Genomic DNA, 22232 nt, shown 5'->3' with positions numbered 1-22232 from the left:
GCCGGTATAATTTATTTTAGTATTACAAGGTCAAACGTGCCAGAAGATGTACATAGAAGAGTGGCTGCTTCTTCCACTGTTGTTTTTCTGAACATAGAATGTTGTTCTTATTGCACAATAGCTCATTGCCAATGGCTCCAGCCACCGAATCCATTCGGAGCGAGGTCCCCACTGCAGTGTGCTCCATGCCGTGGAAGGCTTTGCTCTGGTTTTACTCTGCAGTTTCCAGGTGGCCACACGCAAACTGTCTGTTTTAATACTCAAGGAAATTCGAGCTTTATTCATCGCCCTGGGTCAGCCTGAGGTATGGATTATTTTTCTGAATTTTCCAATTCATATCTTTCAACAGTTTCAAAGTTAGGTTAAAAACTGTAAAGAATGCCTTACCATTTTATGTACTTTCATGTCCCATGATGTCAACAAATAATTTTTGACTCAGGGTGGGTTTTTAATTATGAAATCGTACTCTTGACCTACAAGAGCTAAGTCATATATTCTGAGGGCACGAGAATAGACCATTCATGATTCTCTAAGAGGTGGTGCTTTGTGAAGAAGTGAATCTTAAGCTTCAGTTATAGATCATTTTCTTTCATAATGTTCAATGTACATATAATTAAGAAGATATTACATTTATATTAGAGAATGAACTTGAGAAAACCATGCATCCCATTTAAAATGAGCAAGGTAGCAAATAGTCTGGCTTACTGAAAATTGTTTAATCTCAATAGTGGTAGAAAAATGGCATCACAAGAAAATATGTCCACTTGATGGGAGAAGTAAGCTGACTAACAACCATGATTGACTCCAGTTATTCTCCTGCACTCAGTCAAGGGCTCTACACCCTTGTTTAGACGTTAAGTTTCATTGCCTGTCGGCACAGGTGGCCAAACTCTATCCACAAGTTGATGAAAGAAGGACCAGCTTTTTATGTGACATACTTCTTTAGAAAAATTCTACTTTCTGTTTTCTTGTTTTAAGTCACTAATCTTGGTTTCATGATCCTTAAAATGATCAGCGTCTTCACAAAATATTTTCAAATGTATCCCAATCCTTTCTGTTCACATTTCTGCAGCAAGCTTTCTGATGTATTTTAGGACATCTCTGGGATCTGGTAAATGGATCTCTAGGACTTGCTGTATTTTGATAAGCCTCCATTAAGTCTCTAATTTTGATAATAACGATAATAATAATTACCATGTATGTTTCAGGCAGTGAGCTGTGCTTTATACATATTATCTCACTGAACCCTCACAATAACGTAAGAATTGGTACTGTTATTTTCCTCATAGTGCAGATTCTGAGACTGAGGTTTAGGGGGATTAAATGCCTTACCCAAAATCAACAACTAGGATGTGGTAGAGCTAGAATTGAAAACCAGATATACATGCCTCTTCAGCCCAGGTTCTTAACTGCTATTCCAGCAGACTGTGTTAAGAATATTTCTCATACGGTGCTTTCTTTGACCAGCCACAGCTTTTTTGTGTGTGTAATTTTTTTTATTGAGGTATAATTGACATACAACATTATTAGTCTCAAGTGTACAATATAATGATTCCATAGTTGTACATATTATGAAATGTTCACCACAACAAGTAGTTAATATCCATCACCATTCACAGCTACAGGATTTTTTTTCTTGTGATGAGAGCTTTTAAGATCTACTGTCTTAGCAGCTTTCAAATATGCGATACAGTGTTGTTCACTCTAGTCGCCATGCTGTGCATTACATCTGCATGACATATTTATTTCATACCTGGAAGTTTATACCTTTTGATTCCTTTACCCATTTCGCCACCCCTCCCCCCTGCCTCTGGGAACCAACCAATCCGGTCTCTGTGTCTACAAGCTTGCTTTTTTGTTGTTTGGGTTCTTTTCAGTCACAACCTTTTTGAAACCATTCTCATTCGTACATGAATAAGGACATTCCGAAGCTTTCCTATAAGGCTGCTAAGTAAATAATTTCATATTTCTGAGCCTTTCTATGATAAAGGATGGCAAACACACATGTTCATGTATATACGCACTATCATGTAGGAGAATTTCCTATAAGATACTCTCTCCTGTGCTTTTTTCCAATTTGCTTCTTTTACCAAATAGCTGTGCACAACATAGATACTACAGAGAGTGTGTGGTCAGTCTCCTGTGCAGTTTCTTTGGGACTGAAATGCAATCACAGTCAACAATTTACCAGTTATTTTAGCAGATCAGTGACTTAAGTAAGTAGCATTTTCATGGCTTTTCCATTTTTTAAAATTAATGACAACATGAACACTTCAGTGAATAATGTGTGATGCTGAGATTTAGATTCCAGTCTAAATAAGTGTATGTGCATGAGTTTTTGAAATTCAGGTACATGTCTTTTCACTACAATGTCAAATTGGAGCTCTAATTATCTTCCACTGAAACTTGTAAGACTAAACAGAGAATTATAGAGAGTTTTACCCACTACCTTTCACCACCGTGGCGCTCACTTTTCTGTGAGAAAACCCTTATCACTACCTTGCAAGCTGTTATGCTTCACATGCTGGACAAAGGCGGTGGAGAGGGTGGAAGGATTCATTTTCCCATGGAGAGTAATCGTCTCCTTTATGTACAGGACGATGACAGGCCTATGATTGATGTCATGGATCAGCTAAGTTCTTCCATTCTCGAAAGTTTTATTCACGTAGCAGCTTTGGATTCGGTAAGTACATGTTTGATCCTGATTGCTGATAGTTCTTAAGTATAAGCTCTGGGCCTGGCTGGAAAAGAGACACAAAGAAAAATGATATGGAAGAATTCTGGGATTTTATGTCAGGTTAATAAACCAGAACAAAAGTACTTAGGGAAACAAGACTAGCTTTTCAAATACTAGCTCAGGAGACCTTCAGATAAATTTAAATCAAAATTTGAGTCTGAGGAAGATAGATAAAGCTTTGCAAATTGCAATTTCAAGAATTGCTCAGGATTCTTTCAGAAAATTAATTTGCTTTATTTATTACACTTAATGCTATATAACCTATATTTATGTGTTGTTTTACAGTTTACAAGGTGCTTTCACATTTATTATCTATTTTGACCCTCATAGGTATTGAAACTCAGAAACATTAAGGGGCAGGGCTGTAGTCACACAGAGTCTCAGGGCCTGGACTTGACCCTCTCTGGACTCTGAATCTCGTAGAAGTTTATCTGCTACACAAATACATTCTTTGGGGCTTCCCTGGTGGCGCAGTGGTTGAGAGTCCGCCTGCCGATGCAGGGGACACGGGTTCGTGCCCCGATCCCGGAAGATCCCACGTGCCGTGAGGCGGCTGGGCCCGCGAGCCATGGCCGCGGAGCCTGTGCGTTCGGAGCCTGTGCTCCGCAACGGGAGAGGCCACAGCAATGAGAGGCCCGCGTACAGCAAAAAAAAAAAAAAAAAAAAAAAAAAAAACAAATACATTCTTTGCTTTAAAGAGCATATTGGCAGCTTTCAATTTCTGATGAAGTAGAATGAAAATTGAAACCGATTTTAATTACCTGATTTTTTAAAAAAATTAGTAAAACACAGTAATGGGACTTGGATTGATTTTAGCTAAATAGCTGAAGAGAGGGGCAGGGCACATCTGCAGAATCCACGTTGCTGATGCGCCTTGTATATTCTGATCAAATAACTGTAAATGAATATAAACATATTTGACAGAGAGCTATAAATAAATATAAAACCTAAAGGCACCTGTGAGCTTTTTAATGACCTTTTCTCGCCGAGAGTGAAGACAGATCCCTATTTTTAGCAACCCTGTTCTTGCTTATGTTTTGTTTTTTGTTTTTTGTTTTTTGCAGTACGCGGGCCTCTCACTGTTGTGGCCTCTCCCGTTGCGGAGCACAGGCTCCGGACGCGCAGGCCCAGCGGCCATGGCTCACGGGCCCAGCCGCTCTGCGGCATGTGGGATCCTCCCAGACCGGGGCATGAACCCGTATCCCCTGCATCGGCAGGCGGACTCCCAACCACTGCGCCACCAGGGAAGCCCCCCTGTTCTTGCTTATGGTTGGAATATTAATGATAATTACTAAAACTGTTAGCCAAGTAGTGCAGACCTTAACAGTGATAGTGAATACCTCTACCTGTTTTAGAAATTCAGATTGTTTTGACACTGAATGGAAGAGTCAGGCGTAATTGTTTTATATACATATCTTGTTTCCCTGCAGCTTATGTTCTGTTCCTGTGATTTTGTTCTGTGTTTATCAGAGTCTGAATCTTGAGCCTGGGTAACCAGATCAGCAGAGTACTGCACGTAGGAAGATGCACTGAGGGGGAGAAGAGGCGTGGGGGGAAGTAGCACCTGCTTTGTGCCAGGTTTTGACATCCCTTATCGCATGTCATCCACTTAAAGATTAAGTGCGATCAGCATTATAATTTCCAAGTCATAAATTAAGCAGACAGAGACTCTGGGGTGTTCAGAAATGTTCCCAGGTCAGGGGCTTTGGGCCGAGCCAGTGTTGGAGCCTTAAGTCTCTGGCTCTGAAGCTGAAGCTGCGCCTCTTCAGCCCATTAACCATGGAGGCCACAGGTGCAGCACTCTGGCGCATGGGAGCTCAGAGACCCAGCAGATAAAATGGGTCACTTTAAATGCCTGACAAACGTAATGGCGATTTTCTCTCCACGTACAGCAGCTAGATTATTTGAAACTTGGTCTTCCCTCAGCTTTGATACTCTGGACTTAAAAGAGAATGAAATATAAGACATTATGTGGTATCAATATATAAATATATCTCTCTATATAATATAGATTCAATGTGGATATAGATATCTTTCCAAAGGTTTTAGAATGTATTATTTTGGCTTGATATCATAGGACAAGAATAAGTAGGTATCTTACCTCAAAAATCTTTAGTAAAATACCCTTCATAAAAGAGATTGCACTTAGCCATCTCCCTAAGCCAGGGAGAACGTATTTCGGTCCAAGTAAAGGTAAACAAGATCATGGCTTTAAAAAAAATGCTAATTACAGGGATAATAACACACTTATGAATCTCAGAGATTAATAACTTTTCAGAATTTTAAGTTGGCAAATCCATGGTCAAGTTCAAATTAGCTCATGCTGTATATTTGTTCGACAAGTATTTAGTGGGCAGCTCCTGGGTACTCATGTGTGGGGCTCTGCGACATTGACCCCTGCCCTTAAACTCCGCACTTCCGCTGCCTGCAGTCTCCCATAGGAATGGCCATGACCGCAAACCCAGGTCCGGCGTGGGAGGTGTGGGAAGGGTGCTTCAGGTTCCGAGCTGGACCCATTGCAGAGGTGGACGGGAAAAGCATCGTGGAGGAAGGGGCATTGGGCTGAGGCAGGACGAGGACGTGGAGCTTGCCGTTCAGCACCGACTCATCGCCTGCTTCTTGCACCTGCAGGCGACCTTACCCCTGACCCACAGCGTGGACCTGCAGTGGCTGGTGGAGTGGAACGCCGTCCTGGTCAACAGCCATTACGATGTGAAGAGCCCGTCCCACGTCTGGATTTTCGCTCAGTCTGTCAGAGACCCCTGGGTCCTCTGCCTCTGCAGCTTTCTCCAGCAGGAGAACTTGCCCAAGCACTGCCCCACTGCCCTCAGCTATGCCTGGCCTTACGCCTTCACGCGGCTGCAGTCCGTGATGCCTCTGGTGGACCCGAAGTAAGGGACCCCTACGCTTCCCTCTGTTTTGTTTGTTTCACCATTTGCCCTCTTACATTTTCGTTTTATATATGAGGTCGGGCTATAATTCTCTAGTTTCTGACCATCTTACTACAGAAGTCTTCACATTGAGTAAATACAGGTTAAAAGTTCTTGTCTAGAGCTAATTTTTTTCCCTCCCTTAATAATCATTATGATTGTCTGAGTACAGAATCTCAGCCCCTTACTGGTGAAAAGTTCTATTCAGCTTTCCATCCCATAGAGACATTCCCTGTTCAGACAGACAGTCCTTGACAGACAATTGTTCAACTCAGTTGGAGCGCTTCCCAGGATCTTTATTTAATAAGTGATACCTAAAATCCGGAACTTAGTTTCACTCTTGTTTTTGACTTTGTATTTTTAGCAGCCCAATTAACGCCAAGAAAACCAGCACTGCCGGCAGCGGAGACAACTATGTTACATTGTGGAGAAATTACCTTATTCTTTGTTTTGGAGTCGCAAAACCCAGTATTATGAGCCCGGGACACTTAAGAGCTTCCACTCCAGAAATAATGGCGACTACACCTGATGGTACCGTGAGCTACGATAACAAGGTGACATGACATGCTTCAGAAGAATTATTCTGTAAGGTTTTTTTTTAGCTTGTTTGTCTAGATTTCACAGTGTGAATTGCACTGTGCCTGCCATCTGGAATATATGGGATCAGATTTTCATCCTACACATTTCTAAATTCCATTGAGCGTTTGTGTGAATAATTTATTATTCCTCCCTGACAAGTGGGGAACTGAAAATAAAAGGAAGTTAAGAAACTTGCCTAAGGTCGTAGAGTCACTTATATTTATTAGCGCCCTGAGGTTTGCTTCATGTTCTACATATCACATGTCTCTCACTCCTCACCGAGTGTTCACCTTTAAACCATGTCTTGATTAACTTATCTTGTTAAAGATGGTTTTGTAGATTTAAGTATTTTTAAAAAAAAGAAGACTATTATAATATGAATATTCTTTAGAATTTGTGTCCCAGGTAAAAAATGCATTCATTGTGCTGTTTTCAAATTTATGTGTTTTTTTTTTTTTCCTGAAATGATGGCAGTGCCTTGGGATGTGGTTCAGTACTTTAAAACTGTTATAATGGAATCATTGATTAAAAGAAGCATCAGTTATCATGTTACCTCTTTTTCACTTTTAACAACTTGTTTCAGGCCATAGGCACCCCATCGGTGGGAGTTCTGTTAAAGCAGTTGGTGCCTTTGATGAGACTAGAGGGCATTGAGATCACAGAGTCCTTAGTTTTAGGATTTGGAAGGACAAATTCCCTTGTTTTCAGGTACGGTAGTCTTAATGAGTTGTTCTAAACTCCTGTATACTGCTGCTATCGTAGTTCCTGCTTCTAACTCAAGTTTGAGTTCGTGTTTGGCATGTGTCTGGAGGTCTGCAGGCTTTGCACAATTCCCTTCATGTCCTCGTTGGTTGACATGCATGTGACAAGCATTCCCTGCAACTGCCTCGAATTTCACTTTTAGACGTTGCAACTTCGATTTTACGTCTCAGGTTTTCTCTCACTTGCAAGCTTTGTTTTAGATAACCATAAATGAAGATAATTCCATGTCAATCCCCAGTTAGCCAGACTGTTCAGAGGCTATAAAGTCAAAATAATGAGCGTCTGCTCATCAGCCGCTTATACAACAGACTCTCAAAGGTTAGACTTTGACAGAACACTTTCAGGGGTGTCTGTTATGTGTCACGCTTGCTGGTCTTTCTATAAGATGCTGTATCTGCCTTAAGAGAACCATTATGTCTCACTTTCTGGATTCCTTACTCATTTCACACCTTTAATCAAATAACCCTTCCATCTGAGGCAGTGTCAAAGCCTTTTCCAAGAGTCATCATAAAATTTTATTTCAGGCTGCCTCTGATGATTTTATCTAGCAACGAAAACCTATAAAGACAAAGAAAATCTTAGTTTTTCCTATACACAGAAAAGGGAAAGCTCCAAGCATCTGTGAGAAACCCTATCTGAAAAATAAAGATTAACGAGACGTTTTAGAAGCAACTGAAAAAGATCTGTTACAGTATAGAGTCAAATTTTATCCTTAAAAAAAGCAATTGTGAGTTCTGACCACTTAAGTGCCAGTTAACCAGTGTTTTCACTGATTAATTAGTTAAGACAAAGCATCATACAGAAATACTACAAGAAGATAATAAAAACAATTCCTGGAATTACCTAATGTCTTTCCCAAAGAACCTAAGGCTCTTTTGCATATCTTACCGTCTGAGTACTCCTAGGAGCAAGTAAGATTACGCAATGTACTGGCCACGTGGGTGTGGAAAACACTGTCCCTGGGACTCAGTTCCTTTACCTGTAAAATTGTCATAATAAAAATAAACTGTATCTCTCTAATTTTTAAAAACATGGTGTAATTATAGAATCTATCTTATAGATGTATCAAGAGGATTAAATGTAAAAATGCACGTAAATATTTGATAAATGATTGCTATTAGATGAAGGAGACCATTAGCGTTATTTCCATTTTTTGAAGAAATTCTAGCATCTGTGTTGGAGAAATCTGCAATGGAATACAGGATTTCTGTTCTTCAGTACAGAATGCCATAGAGTTTTTGCCTTCGTGTCCTTGGATTTCCCTGGAGGGTGATGTCTAATAGCACAAAATATTCTACCAGAAAATACAAGATTTTCAGACACGGAGCAGACTATAGATGAAATACCTAGCCACAGGCTAGATCCCCTAATTTTGTCTGTTTTGACAAAGCAATTCAGAAGTCAGTTCCTAAAGATGACAGCTGGTTAGATTACCAGGTATAAAGCTGAGAATTGGAGAAAATGGGGACAGATGAAGTATATACATGTAATATCAGACATGGATTAATCTAATAAAATTTTTTAGTTTTACTACACAAGAGAAAAGGTTTTGATGAGAACCTCACTATTAAAGTGGTTGCCATAATTTGCATTTATCATGTAGCTCAAATAAAGGAATTTATCTCTGAAATTCCAAAAAGACTTTATTTTAAAATCAACAGTCCTCTGAGCACAGATCCCAAAGGTAGTGCCATAGTTACTACACCTGTTTCTTTTGCTCCAATTAGACTGAAAATTTCTTCTGTTTAGGGAATCAATTTTATTTCTCTTCAGTCCCTCAGCCTGTGGGAAAGTGCTTTCAATTTAGTAAGCACTTACAAAATATTGTTGGTTTAGTTGTTCAGGTAGGGATTTTTGCCATAGACTCTCTGGAACATTAAATCAAAATCAAGTCAACAAATATGTATTGAGCCCAAATTATATACGTAGCATTGGAGTTAAGACTGATAATACAAAGTACAAGCCAATGGCAATTTCCATTTCACCACATGATACAGAAATGGAAAGGCCAGAGGAGATTTTGATGTCAGAAGAGAAGTTTAAAAAGCAGATGATTTGGGATTGAATGGCTATATTTTGTGACAAATTTGGTGTCAACAATAATGAATTCTAAATACTCACCTTTTTCATTCATAGAGAATTGGTGGAAGAACTTCATCCATTAATGAAAGAGGCTCTGGAACGAAGACCAGAGGTAAGATTTTGAATTTATATAATTAATGCCTTGGCAGGAATAAAGACTTAGACATAAAGAATGGATTTGAGGACATGGGGTGGGAGGGCGAAGCTGGGGCGAAGTGAGAGTAGCATCGACATATATACACTACAGAATGTAAAATAGTTGGCTGGTGGGAAGCAGCAGCATAGCACAGGGAGATTGGCTCAGTGCTTTGTGATGACCTAGAGGGGTGGGATAGGGAGGGTGGGAGGGAGGCTCAAGAGGGAGAGGATATGGGGACATGTGTATGCATGTGGCTGATTCACTTTGTTGTACAACAGAAACTAACAGTATTGTGAAGCAATTATACTCCAATAAAGATCTATTAAAAAATAATAATTAATGCCTTGGTTTATTTGGACAGTAGTGTGAATTTAAACCATACCCAGTGGTTTCCCCTAAAGAATACAAACATACCAACATGCTTTTAACAATGAATCTTACTATTTTAACTTTTGTTATTTTCATTAATTTTTGAGATTTGAGTATTTAGTATAATCTGGTTCCGATTTTAAAAGATTTTAAGTCCTAAACTTATGAAAGAAAAGCAACGTAAATAGTCATATGTATATTAAGATATTATATTCTTTTGTAAGAGGTTTGAGTTAAGATTGAATTTGGGGTTTTAGTTAGTTTGCTTTTTTTTATAAGGGGTTGAATAGCCAAGAACGTTATTTGTTTCATCTGGTATATAAAGCACTTTCCTCAACATTATCTTCCCTGAAGTGAACTCTGAAAAGGATAAAGTTAGAATGTAGCAGGATAAAAAATTAAATAAAATAGAATAAGACTAAAAAAGAGACTTCCCATGTAGTAGATAAGATACAAGAAGTAGCGGAAGTTTGGCAATTTAAGTAAGAACAGTGTTACCTCTATGACCAGAACTGGTGGGACTGTTAGTGTCCACTGTCCTTTGCCGCTTCTTTCTGATGCTTTAGTTTTTCAGCAGCTGCTGGAGGCCTCTAGGAAATGAGGCTTGTTGACTCTCAACATTTCCAAGTTACAGATATTTATTGGCCCACTTTTGATCTGTTTCTCTTATAGCCTGTGATAACAAGCGTTTTCTCTAAGGATTAGGAAGAAAGAAAAATACTTTCTGTCCTTTGTGTTTAGAAAATTGAAAATGACTAGATTACATCTTCCTTTAAAGCACAGTTAACATTATTGTGCCCATGTTTATAAGTGGTATTACCTCTTTCTGCACAGAACAAAAAACGCCGAGAACGGCGAGACTTGTTAAGGCTACAGCTACTTCGAATTTTTGAACTTCTGGCTGATGCTGGTGTAATAAGTGACAGGTAAGGTGGAAATTCTGCTGAGTTGATCTTTCCTCACCAAACTGATGTTTTTGCCTCTCCTTTTTTCATTCTGTCTTTTTAAAAAAAAATATATATATATATATTACCTTTAACTTTTACTTAGAAAAGTCCAAAAAACCTTGTTTTTTTCATATTCTGTTTACACTGCATATATGTCAGGACAAATTTAGTGTGCGAGTTCTGACAGTGAATCTTATTTTCCATGAAGCGTGCACTACTTTGACATCAAGACTAATCATCTAAAAGTTTAATTTCCTTTTATTCCAGCACCAATGGAGCCTTAGAACGGGATACTTTAGCCCTTGGAGCTTTGTTCTTAGAATACGTGGACCTGACCCGCATGCTCCTAGAAGCTGAAAATGATAAAGAAGTGGAAATTCTTAAAGATATCCGGGCACATTTTAGTGCCATGGTTGCCAACTTGATTCAACGCGTTCCAGGTACAGTGATGCATCACTGCAAATTACCTTTTGTGCTTGAAATATCATTTATGTTCCTCATTACTGTGCTTTCCTCTTTAAACCTACTGACCTGTTTGCAGGTCTGGGATGGGATCGTCTATTTGTTTGGAAATCCTTGGAACAGATCGTGGGCATGCAGCACAGAGTTGGAAGGGCAACAATAGAAATTAACTTTGGCTTTGTGCTCGTCATTATTTCTGTTCTTTGTTTTGGTTCCCACCTGAAAATGAACCTGTATGATTTCCATAGAAAGGAAGTAATTCAGAGGGAAAGTTCACAAAGGCTCTATTTTTTCATTCTCACTGTGCTAATCTGTGAACATATAATCTCAGCAATATTCCTGCTCTTGACTCTATCCAGTCAACACATTATATAGAATTCTATATAGCTTAAGAAATTATATTATTGGGATTTTTTTCATAGAACAAATGGGTCTGAAACATTTTCATATAATAGAAGCATAGAGAATAAAAATAGCTGGTCAGTTTGGTATAAAAATTAGTTGATGGAATTAAAATGTTTTGATATAATTACAAAAAGCTGCAGCTCATCTGTTTCTGCTTTTTCATTATGATTTAACATTATGATGTTGTAAAACATTCTTACCAATCCTCCTCATTTTTGATGAGCCTAAATTAAGATTTACCTTCTTCAGTTAAAGAATGTTTGTTTGAAATAGACAGTCTATCCGTTGTATTTCACAATTCTTCCTAAAGACGCAGCAGCAGTCAAGAGAACGTTTTATATGTAATCAGCAGCCGAGTGGAAGGTGTTGCAGTTTTTCTAGATAATGCTTAGAAAACAGTGTCTGTGAGTCCATTTTCTATCTCTACTTTCTGCTCTGAGACAAGGTACTGTTAACTGAAACATGAGGAGAGGAAAGAAAATTAAGCTTGACTTTTTAAATACATATTTCATTACGTAAAGAAAACTTTAGTTAGAAAACGAAATTACTCCTTTCCCCAAAACTTAAGAATCATGCATAATAGCAACGTAAACTGTATTCACTGTATTTTTCAGTCTAGTAGACTCTTAGCTCTGTTTTCTCTCTAGTTCACCACCGAAGATTTCTCTTCCCCCAGCAAAGCCTGAGGCACCATCTTTTCATCTTATTTAGCCAGTGGGCAGGACCCTTCAGCATTATGTTCACTCCTCTGGATCGTTATAGTGATAGAAATCATCAGATTACAAGATACCAGTATTGTGCATTAAAGGTAGGTCACCTTTGCCTCATGAATGACTTTTGTCAGATTGATGGTCTCTTTCCTTAAACAACCATGCCTTAAATAAGATTAAAATAAATAATATAATATGACATGATAAAATATAAGCACACATGCAAAAAAAACCCAAATATATACACGTATATAAATACATAAGCTAACTCTATAAATTCTAAAATATCCATACATAAACTAAATAGATAGCTATGTATAAACATGTAAATATTCCAATTGTGTTCACAATTTCAAAATGCAAAACTTTTCCAAGATCCCACTAGATAAAAGGTTTCTACTATATGAAAACCATAGTTTTTGCTTATTTACCCTTTAAGTAACTGCCTTGCCAATTAACTTCCAACTTAAAATATATATATTCCCTTTTTAGTCTCCTCCTATCCTAGAAGACTCCCAGAAATAAGTTTCTACAATTCTAGGACTGTTCAACATTTCCAGAACCATTATTCCTTACAGTTTAATTTCCTTTAGAAAACTAACTATATATTGTCTTAGTCATATATACCAGGAGTTGCTAACTGTCAAGTTGACTTTTGACTTTATGGAGCTAATATAAGCCATGGCCCTGATAATCATTTGGACCTACGGATTACAAAGTGAATCAAGATCTTCCCTTCTCTTCCCTTCTCTTGCTTTCTCCCCACCTCAAAGGAACTAAAGTTCATATTCTTCATTTTCTTTATCTTTGATTAAGAATCACAATTATTTATTTCTACATTTTTCATAGTTTGCCAATTCAGTGCATCAGTCAAATATTTGTCAAGTTTGTCGGTTCAGTATATTAGTTAAATATTTGTCATCAACACAAAATTTGAAAGCTATATTTATCATAAGCAGAATTCATTCACTTGAAGTCACTGATGGTAAGTTTAAGTCCTGTGAAATGGTCATTTTGTCTTGAATATCTCAGCCTTTCATTATAAAGATTTATTATAAAATTATATGTCTACAAAGTTCAATTTATGGGTTTTAACTCTTATAAAAAGAGACAAAATTGGGAATCTGGTATTTTTTATTGAATCTACTAAGGAATACTTTAAAATCCTGTGGAAATAACTGCTTTAAAAGACCCTCATCAGGACTTCCGTGGTGGCACAGTGGTTGAGAGTCCTCCTGCCAATGCAGGGGACAAGGGTTCAAGCCCTGGTCCGGGAAGATCCCACATGCCACGGAGCAGCTGGGCCCCTCTGCCACAGCTGCTGAGCCTGTGCTCTAGAGCCCGCAAACCACAACTACCGAGCCCGCGTGCCACAACTGCTGAGGCCCACGTGCCTGGAGCTCATGCTCCACAGCAGGAGAGGCCACTGCAGTGTGAGGCCAGTGCACCGCAGTGAAGGGTGGCCCCCGCTTGCCATGGCTAGAGAGGCCCTGCGCGCAGCAGCAAGGACCCAACGCAGCCAAAAATAAAAATTAATTAATTAATTAATTAATTAAAAAAAAAAAAGACCCTCATCATTTATAAATCTAGTAGTATGTGTTTTAAAGTCAGTTGTGTACCATTCAGTCATCCCAGGTTGTGTTCTGTTTTGTCATCAGGCAATGTCAGCAGTGTTGTGCTGTGGCCCAGTGTTTGACAATGTGGGCCTTTCCCCAGATGGCTACCTGTATAAGTGGCTTGACAACATTCTGGCTTGTCAAGATTTACGAGTAAGTACTAGCCAAAAATACATTGTTTTTAAATGTCTTGGTTATCCTGCCTCAGTTGGGTTACTGACCTGTCTAAGCATTGTTCACAGCACAGTCTCTTCACACATCAGCCACAGAACTGTAGGCTTATGTGTTGTTCACATTACACTACGATGCATCAGGATAAAAAATGCAGTAACATTTACCAAAATTGACTATAAACTAGGCCATAACGCAAGTCTCCACAAAGTTCAGATGATTGAAAGATACAGACTCTGTTCTCTGATCACAGTGGCATTAAGCCAGTAATCAATAATAAAAAAGATAATTAAAAAATGCTCTTCCAGATAACCAATGAGTCAAAGAATAAATAAAAATAGAAACTGAAAAATATTTTTAACTGAAGAATAATGAAACCACTACATACTACACTTGTGGGTTTTAAATAAAACCTTGCTTAGAATATGGCCTTAAGGGCATATATTGGAAAGAAAAAAGGCTGATGACCTATGCATCCATTTCAAGAAGTTAGAAAAAGAATAGCATATCAAACTCAAAAAAATTACATTGAAGAAATAATAGAGATAAGAGCAGAAACTAATTAAAGAGAAAAAATTACTGGAAATGATCATTTAAGCCAAAAGTTGAATTTGTTAAAAGACTAATAAAATTAGTATATCCATGGCAAGTCTGATTAAGAGGGAGAAGGTGTATGTCACCAACCTCAGAAATGTAAGGGGACATTGCTACAGATGCTACAGATATTAAAAATAAGAGAACATATGAACATCTTTGTGCCAATAAACTTCAAATTTTAGATAAAATAGACAAATTCCTAGAAAAACACAGCACAAGAAGAAAAGAAAATCAGAATAGTCATATAAGTAACAAAGAAATTTAATCTGTAGTTGAAGGTCTTCCCACAAAGAAAACTTTAGGACCAGATGACTTTATGGATTAATTCAACATTTAAGGAACAGATTGCATTGATTTAATGCAAATCCTCAAAGAGAAAACAGATCAAGAGGAAACATATTTCAACATGTTTTATGAGACCCACATAACCTTCATACTAAAACCTGACAAGAATTTAACAAGAAAGACAGTTAAAAGGCAAATTCATTCATGAACATAGATACAGAAACTTTAAACAAAATATTATAAAATTGAATTCAGTGATATATTAAAAAGATGATTCATCATGATCAAGTTGGGATTATTCAAGAACTACAAGACTGGTTTAATATTCAAATGTCCTTCAATTCATTTGTATGTTAATTATATTAAAGTCACAAGAAGGAAATATCATCTGATCATTTCAATAGATGCAGAAAAAGCATTTAATAAAATTCTACATTCATTCATGAGAGAAACTAATGAAACTAAGAATAAAAAAGAACTTCCTTAGTTTGATAAAGGGTGTCTTAAAAAAAAAACCCAGTAGTAAACATCACACTAAATTGTGAATATTGAAAGTGTTCTCTGAGATTAGAATGACCAAGGAAGCCCATTTTCATTACTTCTATCAACATTATACTAAAGATCCTAGCCAATGTTTTAGAAGAGAAAAAATAAGATATCACGAGTGAAAAAGAAGAAATAGTTTCTAGAGAAACAGACTCACAGACTTAGAGAATGAATTTATGGTTATGGGGGAGGAGGGATAGATTGGGAGTTTGAGATTGACATGTACATACTGCTATATTTAAAATAGATAACCAACAAGGGCCTACAGTATAGCACAGGGAACTCTGCTCAATGCTCTGTAATAACCTACATGGGAAAAGAATTTGAAAAAGAATAGATACATGAATATGTATAACTGAATCACCCTGCTGTACACCTGAAACTAACACAACATTGTTAATCAACTATACTCCAATATAAAATAAAAATTGAAAAAAAAAAGAAATAGTTTGTAGATCTAAATGTGAAAGCTGAAAAACTGAAGTTCCTAGAAAATAAAACAGGAGGCTATTTTAATCCCTGGGGTTAGGGAAAGATTTATTAAATAGGATGCAAAAATTACTAACCATAAGGGGAGACTAGTAACTTCTGTTCACCAAAAGACACAATTAAGAGTGAAAACAGGCTAGCTGTAGAGTAAAAAAAGATATTTGCAACATAAAGCCAACAGAGTTCTTATCTAGAATATATAAAGGACCTCTACAAATAAATAAGGTAAAGACACTCATAGAAAAATGAGCAAGAGACTTAAACAAGCAATTTACAAAAGAAGTTATCCAGTATGTGCAATGTAAGACATGTATAGAAATATTCAAAGCAGTATTATAAAGTCAAAAGCTGGAAACAACCCAGATGTTCATCAGTAGTAGAATGAATAAATTGTGGAGCAATCATAAATTAGAACACTATACAACAATGAAAATGAGTAAATGTTGATGACTTTTAAACATAAGTTGAGTGAAAGAAAGACACAAAATTATATACTATATAATTCTACTTACACAGAGTTCAAAACAGCTCAAACTAACCAATGGTGGTAGAAATCCAGATAGTGGTTATTTTGAGGAAGAGAGGCTAGTGATGAAGAGAATACACAAAGCAGGCTTCAGTGGTGCTGGTGATCTGGTTTCTTCTGGTATTCACACTAGTGTGTTTAGTTAACATAACTCACCATTTACTTGTGAATTATGTACTATCTACATTTTATAAAGTTTCTAAAGCACAATAAAAACTTGCTGATTTTCTTTCAAGTTGAACTAAGTTTTTAATGAGATGTTATTTTTAAGTCCTTTGCAATAGTATCACCAGCTTTTATCTGCTTCTAAGTACTTAAGCCCATGGGGAACTAGGTTGATGATATTTGACCATCCAATTAGAATATATCTCCCCAACTATACTCCAATAAAAATTAATTTTTAAAAATGGTAATTTTGGTACACAATAAAGTTTTTTAGTTTAAAAAAAAGCAAAAAAAAAAAAGAAAGAAAGGAAAAGAATATAGCTCCCATCTGGGCCCATACCCTATAATATAAGAACAAACAAGGCATAATCTTTGCTTCTCCACCTTGTTACTGGCAGGAGAATGGACAACTTCAGGAAGAGTCAGGAAAATGTTACTTTCTGAGGGGAATATAGCCTCCAGACCCCAGGCTTGTCCTGGACAAATGTGACCATCCAGTATTTAACAGTAGCTTCAAGAATCATCAGTTAATGATCCTATTAATTCTATCTAGCATGATAATCTTTTCATATGAAAGTCTGATTAAAAAGAGCTTATTGATATTGTATTTCTTTTTAAAAGATTGCCAGCTAAGCTGTACACCGTGTATTTAGTAATCAAGCTTCATAAACATATTCCCTCTGATCTTTTTCCTTAAAAGACTTTGCATTCATGAAGGCTATCCTTTTATATATTTAAAATTTTTAAACCAAATACATGTATTTTTCAAAAATATTTTAAATACAACAAAGAAACATTGCCAATGAAGTCTTTATCACCTTTTCAGAGTTAAAAATCGAGAAGGAGTGGAGCCTATATGACAGATTTACACTGAGTCAAATTTAGTTTATACATTTCAGTTTTCAGTTGCAACGTTGCATCCTCTTAAAGAGGAATTCCTGGAATAAAAACTAATCAAGATAAATGTTTAGTGTTCACTTTCCTTTTCCACAATTTATATTCACTAAGCTTGATTTTGTGTCTTTCCATGGAATAATCTTTCATTAAGCGTGAATGATTGCTTTCCTCCGTGTGTTCAGGTTCATCAACTTGGCTGCGAAGTTGTTGTCTTGCTGTTGGAACTAAATCCTGACCAAATAAATCTTTTCAACTGGGCAATTGACCGATGCTACACTGGTTCCTACCAACTCGCATCCGGCTGCTTCAAAGCCATAGCAACTGTGTGTGGAAGCAGGTATGAATTCTTTAAGTGGAAGGTACTGGGCACTGGCGAGTGCAATTAAGGTTACTCTTCATCATATGAATAATTGAGAGCTGACGGTTTTTGCAAATATTTGAACAGAGTAAATTCTAAGGAAATACAAAATGGCCTATCTTTCCCCAGCAGATAGCCTATTCCCTCTAAGTCTACAGCTATGTTGATGTTTCATTCTACTAGGAGAATGGTTTGTAGTTCTAGCCTGGAAATTTTTTTTTAATTGCCTGGAAATTTATCATGAAGTATTAGAGCAGGATTTGAAAATGGTAAAGATACCTGAAAGGAATTTCTAGAAATGTTTGTGACAGGTGTGAACTGTAAGCACTTCAGCCATTTTGAGACCAGACTAAACTCGGGAAGCAACCTAAAAATGTTAACTTTCTCTTGCCCAAACCTTGAGAAAGGAAAAAAAGAAAGGAAAATGTCTCTCCTGGGATTCCATGGATTATACTTTTAAAACCAGTGCCCTAGCTGTGTAAATTAGTCATTCAGTGGAGTATTTCAGTTCTATAATTTATTGAAAGAAATTTTTTCATAACTAAGACAAAAGGGTTAATGAAGCCTCCCCACATTGCAAAAGCTATTCCCAAGAAAGAGCTTATCATGTATTAGAAATCGAGAGAAGGCAGCTCAAATTTATTTTATTTTATTTTTTTAACATCTTTATGGAGTATAATTGCTTTACAATGGTGTGTTAGTTTCTGCTTTATAACAAAGTGAATCAGCTATACATATACATATATCCCCATATCTCCTCCCTCTTGCGTCTCCCTCCCTCCCACCCTCCCTATCCCACCCCTCTAGGTGGTCACAAAGCGCCCAGCTGATCTCCCTGTGCTATGCAGCTGCTTCCCACTAGCTAGCTATTTTACATTTGATAGTGTGTATATGTCCATGCCACTCTCTCATTTCATCCCAGCTTACCCTTCCCCCTCCCCGTCTCCTCAAGTCCATTCTCTACGTCTGCATCTTTATTCCTGTCGTGCCCCTAGGTTCTTCAGAACCTTTTTTTTTCTCTTTAGATTCCATATATATGTGTTAGCATACGGTATTTGTTTTTCTCTTTTTGACTTACTTCACTCTGTATGATAGACTATACGTCCATCCACCTCACTACAAATAACTCAATTTCGTTTCTTTTTATGGCTGAGTAATATTCCATTGTGTATATGTGCCACATCTTCTTTATCCATTCATCTGTCGATGGACACTTAGGTTGCTTCCATGTCCTGGCTATTGTAAATAGAGCTGCAATAAACATTGTGGTACATGACTCTTTTTGAATTATGGTTTTCTCTGGATATATGCCCAGTAGTGGGATTGCTGGGTCGTATGGTAGTTCTATTTTTAGTTTTTTAAGGAACCTCCATACTGTTCTCCATAGTAGCTGTATCAATTTACATTCCCACCAACAGTGCAAGAGGGTTCCCCTTTCTCCACACCCTCTCCAGCATTTATCGTTTGTAGATTTTTTGATGATGGCCATCCTGACTGGTGTGAGGTGATACCTCATCTGTAGTTTTGATTTGCATTTCTCTAATGATTAGTGATATTGAGCATCCTTTCATGTGTTTGTTGGCAATCTGTATATCTTCTTTGGAGAAATGTCTGTTTAGGTCCTCTGCCCATTTTTGGACTGGGTTGTTTTTTTATATTGAGCTGCTTGTAAATTTTGGGGATTAATCCTTTGTCAGTTGCTTCCTTTGCAAATATTTTCTCCCATTCTGAGGGTTGTCTTTTCATCTTGTTTATGGTTTCCTTTCCTGTGCAAAAGCTTTTAAGTTTCATTAAGTCCCATTTGTTTATTTTTGTTTTTATTTCCATTTCTCTAGGAGGTGGGTCAAAGAGGATCTTGCTGTTATTTATGTCATCAAGTTTATTTTTGAAAGGACTGATATAGGCTGTTGATTGTCCCTTTTAATTAAATATTGCATTTTAAATAGCTATCTTGAGCTACAGGGTGAAGGGAATAAATGTAAATTAGTTGTAAATTCCAACCTGTTATGGTTCTTAATTAATATGAACAGTATTTTAGAAGACATCTACTTTCAGTCAACCTAAAACTAACATGCTTTTTAAAGAGGCAAGTTTCTCTTTAATATTTTTCTTTCTTTTATAAAGATAGTAGATAACATTTCATGTCTAAAGCTTTCGTTTTCCATAATCTTAGTAGTAAAATTTTTATTATATATATACATTAATTTCCATAAAAGTCATATCAGATGAACATAATCTAAACTGTCTGATTTTCCATTGGTTTTTTTTTTTGCGGTACGCGGGCCTCTCACTCTTGTGGCTTCTCCTGTTGCGGAGCACAGGCTCCGGAAGTGCAGGCCCAGCGGCCGTGGCTCACGGGCCCAGCCGCTCCGCGGCATGTGGGATCTTCCCGGACCGGGGCACGAACCCGTGTTCCCTGCATCGGCAGGCGGACTTTCAACCACTGCGCTACCAGGGAAGCCCTATTGGTTTATTTCTTGATGTTAGCAATACTAAGTAATTTATTTATCCTATTGGATATTACCAAAATAACATTTTTTATAGGAGTGTCTTTCTCTGGAGTGTTGTTTTATTTTCAGGTATTTCAACATTCTAAAAATAAATTTCTGTTCTTTGATTTTTAAAAATGTATTTAGAATCTGTGACTTAGACCATAGATTCATTTGACAAACATGAGAGTAATAAAAGTTTGCTCTCTTCACTGCCCTTCTCCCATTGAACTTGGTTTGAACTATCCTAGTCACATTTATTTCGTTGCATGGCCCTCTCATAAAATATCACAGTAAATTCCTCTGGATAAATCTAGGTATTTTTTTTAGGGAGCACAAATAAATGTTTTATGACTTTAGCAATATAGTCTCAATTCCAATAATATCTCAGTCACAAAAACATTAGGATATAAAGCCCTCTATGTTTAGAGTAGATTTTTTAAGATAGCATCCTAAAATACTTTGGTTTCTTAAACACATATCGCCTATCAGCTTATTTCACAATACTCATCTGTTCAGAGGGAAGGTCAGAGGGCCAGGCAATGCCATGGCTACAACCTCACTGCCAAGACAGTAGCCAACATGTGACCACAAATGGTGGTCGTTTCTCACCACAGGGCACGTTCAGAATTTAACGTTTCAGCTGTGGCTTAAATGTGCCCTCTTTTCCCATAAGTTCTCAGTCTGTGTAGTCTGGATAAGCCTCCAGATTTGTTTGCGCAGTCCTCGCACTTCAGTTTTCAGTACTTTTTTCAAAAGCAATTCTGGTGTTTTAGACTTTGTTTTCTGCAAGTTTGCTTCTAAAAAACACCTAAATAACTTATGAAATAATCTGTTCCTAAACAATCATACATAAACTGGATCATATTTTAAATTCCTCAAACAAGGTATCTGTGCAGTAACTCCTGCAACAAGACATACCCTAAAGTGAAGAATTCTTCCTGTAAAGAAAAGAATTACCTCTTCCTTGTCAAATGAGAATGATCATACTCTGTATTTATTTTTGTAGGAATATGACAGTTTATAAGCAGACTCATTTATTAAGGAACCACTTATAACTGACCTTAAAATACCTAAAAGATTTAACATTTAAAAAATGCTCTTGTGGATTAAAATTTTCTACCTTTAGTTTTAGAACTAAAGCAATTTTTACATAGTTAATGTATCAATCCTTATATTCAACAGCTGTGATAATGGGAAAAAATGGTTCTCTGCATTTTTCTTTTTAGTTTATTTGTATAAATGACTCTGTGTGTGTGTGTGTGTGTGTGTGTGCGCGCGTGTGTTGTGAACTTGCTGGTCTCCAGTCAAAACTATAACTGTAACTATAACTACGATCTGACTCTGGTGACGTTGAGAGATTTGGAAGTCAGAGTGGAATGTGAATAGGACCAGGGGAAGCGAGTATAAAAGTAGAAAGTGATGGTAGAACTAATAATATTAGTTTTGAAGCATTTTTCATAAGGTACGTTTCATATTTGATTAAAATCTATTAAATGCAGCTCAGTACTATAATTTAGCACAAAAGAAAATAGCTCACCTGTCAGGCAGCATTAGTTCAAATAACTGTTTGGGTTCTATGTGTGTTCTTATTAATTTTCCCCTCAACTCCAAGTTATATCAGTTTGGAAGAGATAGGGAAATTGAGAGAGATTCAGTGGCTTTCCAAGGTTATAAATCAAGGTAAATAATATGCTCTATATTAAAAGTACAGACCGCTTCCAATCACTAGCTTAACTCAACAGAATTCTCTTCACATTTAATTAAATACTTAAGAATGCCATTGTTTTTACTCTTACTCTGTAACGTACTACTAGAATATAGTTAATAGATGTCTTAGAATTATATGCAAGATCAAAGTTTTAATTTTTAAAGAATTTTGTTGGGTTTATTTTTGGAGGTGGTTTTTGTTTTCATTGTTCTTTGCATGTCTGCCTTGCCTTAACCTTAATTTGAATCAGGCACTGCAAA

At 37.0% G+C, this 22232-nt stretch overlaps 1 protein-coding gene across 2 annotated transcripts in view; it reads left to right on the top strand.

Moving 5' to 3' along the window:
- Window positions 1-22232, top strand: part of FRY (FRY microtubule binding protein) — a gene marked incomplete at both ends in the record, with an annotated part of 256062 nt that overhangs the window by 154865 nt on the left and 78965 nt on the right. For both annotated transcript variants that reach the window (XM_079722071.1, XM_079722072.1), the window contains 11 exons: window positions 122-304; window positions 2597-2683; window positions 5369-5628; window positions 6032-6221; window positions 6830-6954; window positions 9145-9202; window positions 10433-10524; window positions 10813-10985; window positions 12060-12220; window positions 13781-13891; window positions 17597-17751. In XM_079722071.1, coding sequence (XP_079578197.1) covers window positions 122-304; window positions 2597-2683; window positions 5369-5628; window positions 6032-6221; window positions 6830-6954; window positions 9145-9202; window positions 10433-10524; window positions 10813-10985; window positions 12060-12220; window positions 13781-13891; window positions 17597-17751 — 1595 coding nt within the window. The remainder of the gene's footprint in view (window positions 1-121; window positions 305-2596; window positions 2684-5368; window positions 5629-6031; window positions 6222-6829; window positions 6955-9144; window positions 9203-10432; window positions 10525-10812; window positions 10986-12059; window positions 12221-13780; window positions 13892-17596; window positions 17752-22232) is intronic.

Source organism: Hyperoodon ampullatus, assembly GCF_949752795.1.
Source record: "Hyperoodon ampullatus genome assembly, chromosome: 16".
Lineage (NCBI taxonomy): Eukaryota > Metazoa > Chordata > Mammalia > Artiodactyla > Ziphiidae > Hyperoodon > Hyperoodon ampullatus.
The sequence above is the reverse complement of the archived record's forward strand: the minus strand, read 5'-3'. Positions and strand labels throughout refer to the sequence as shown.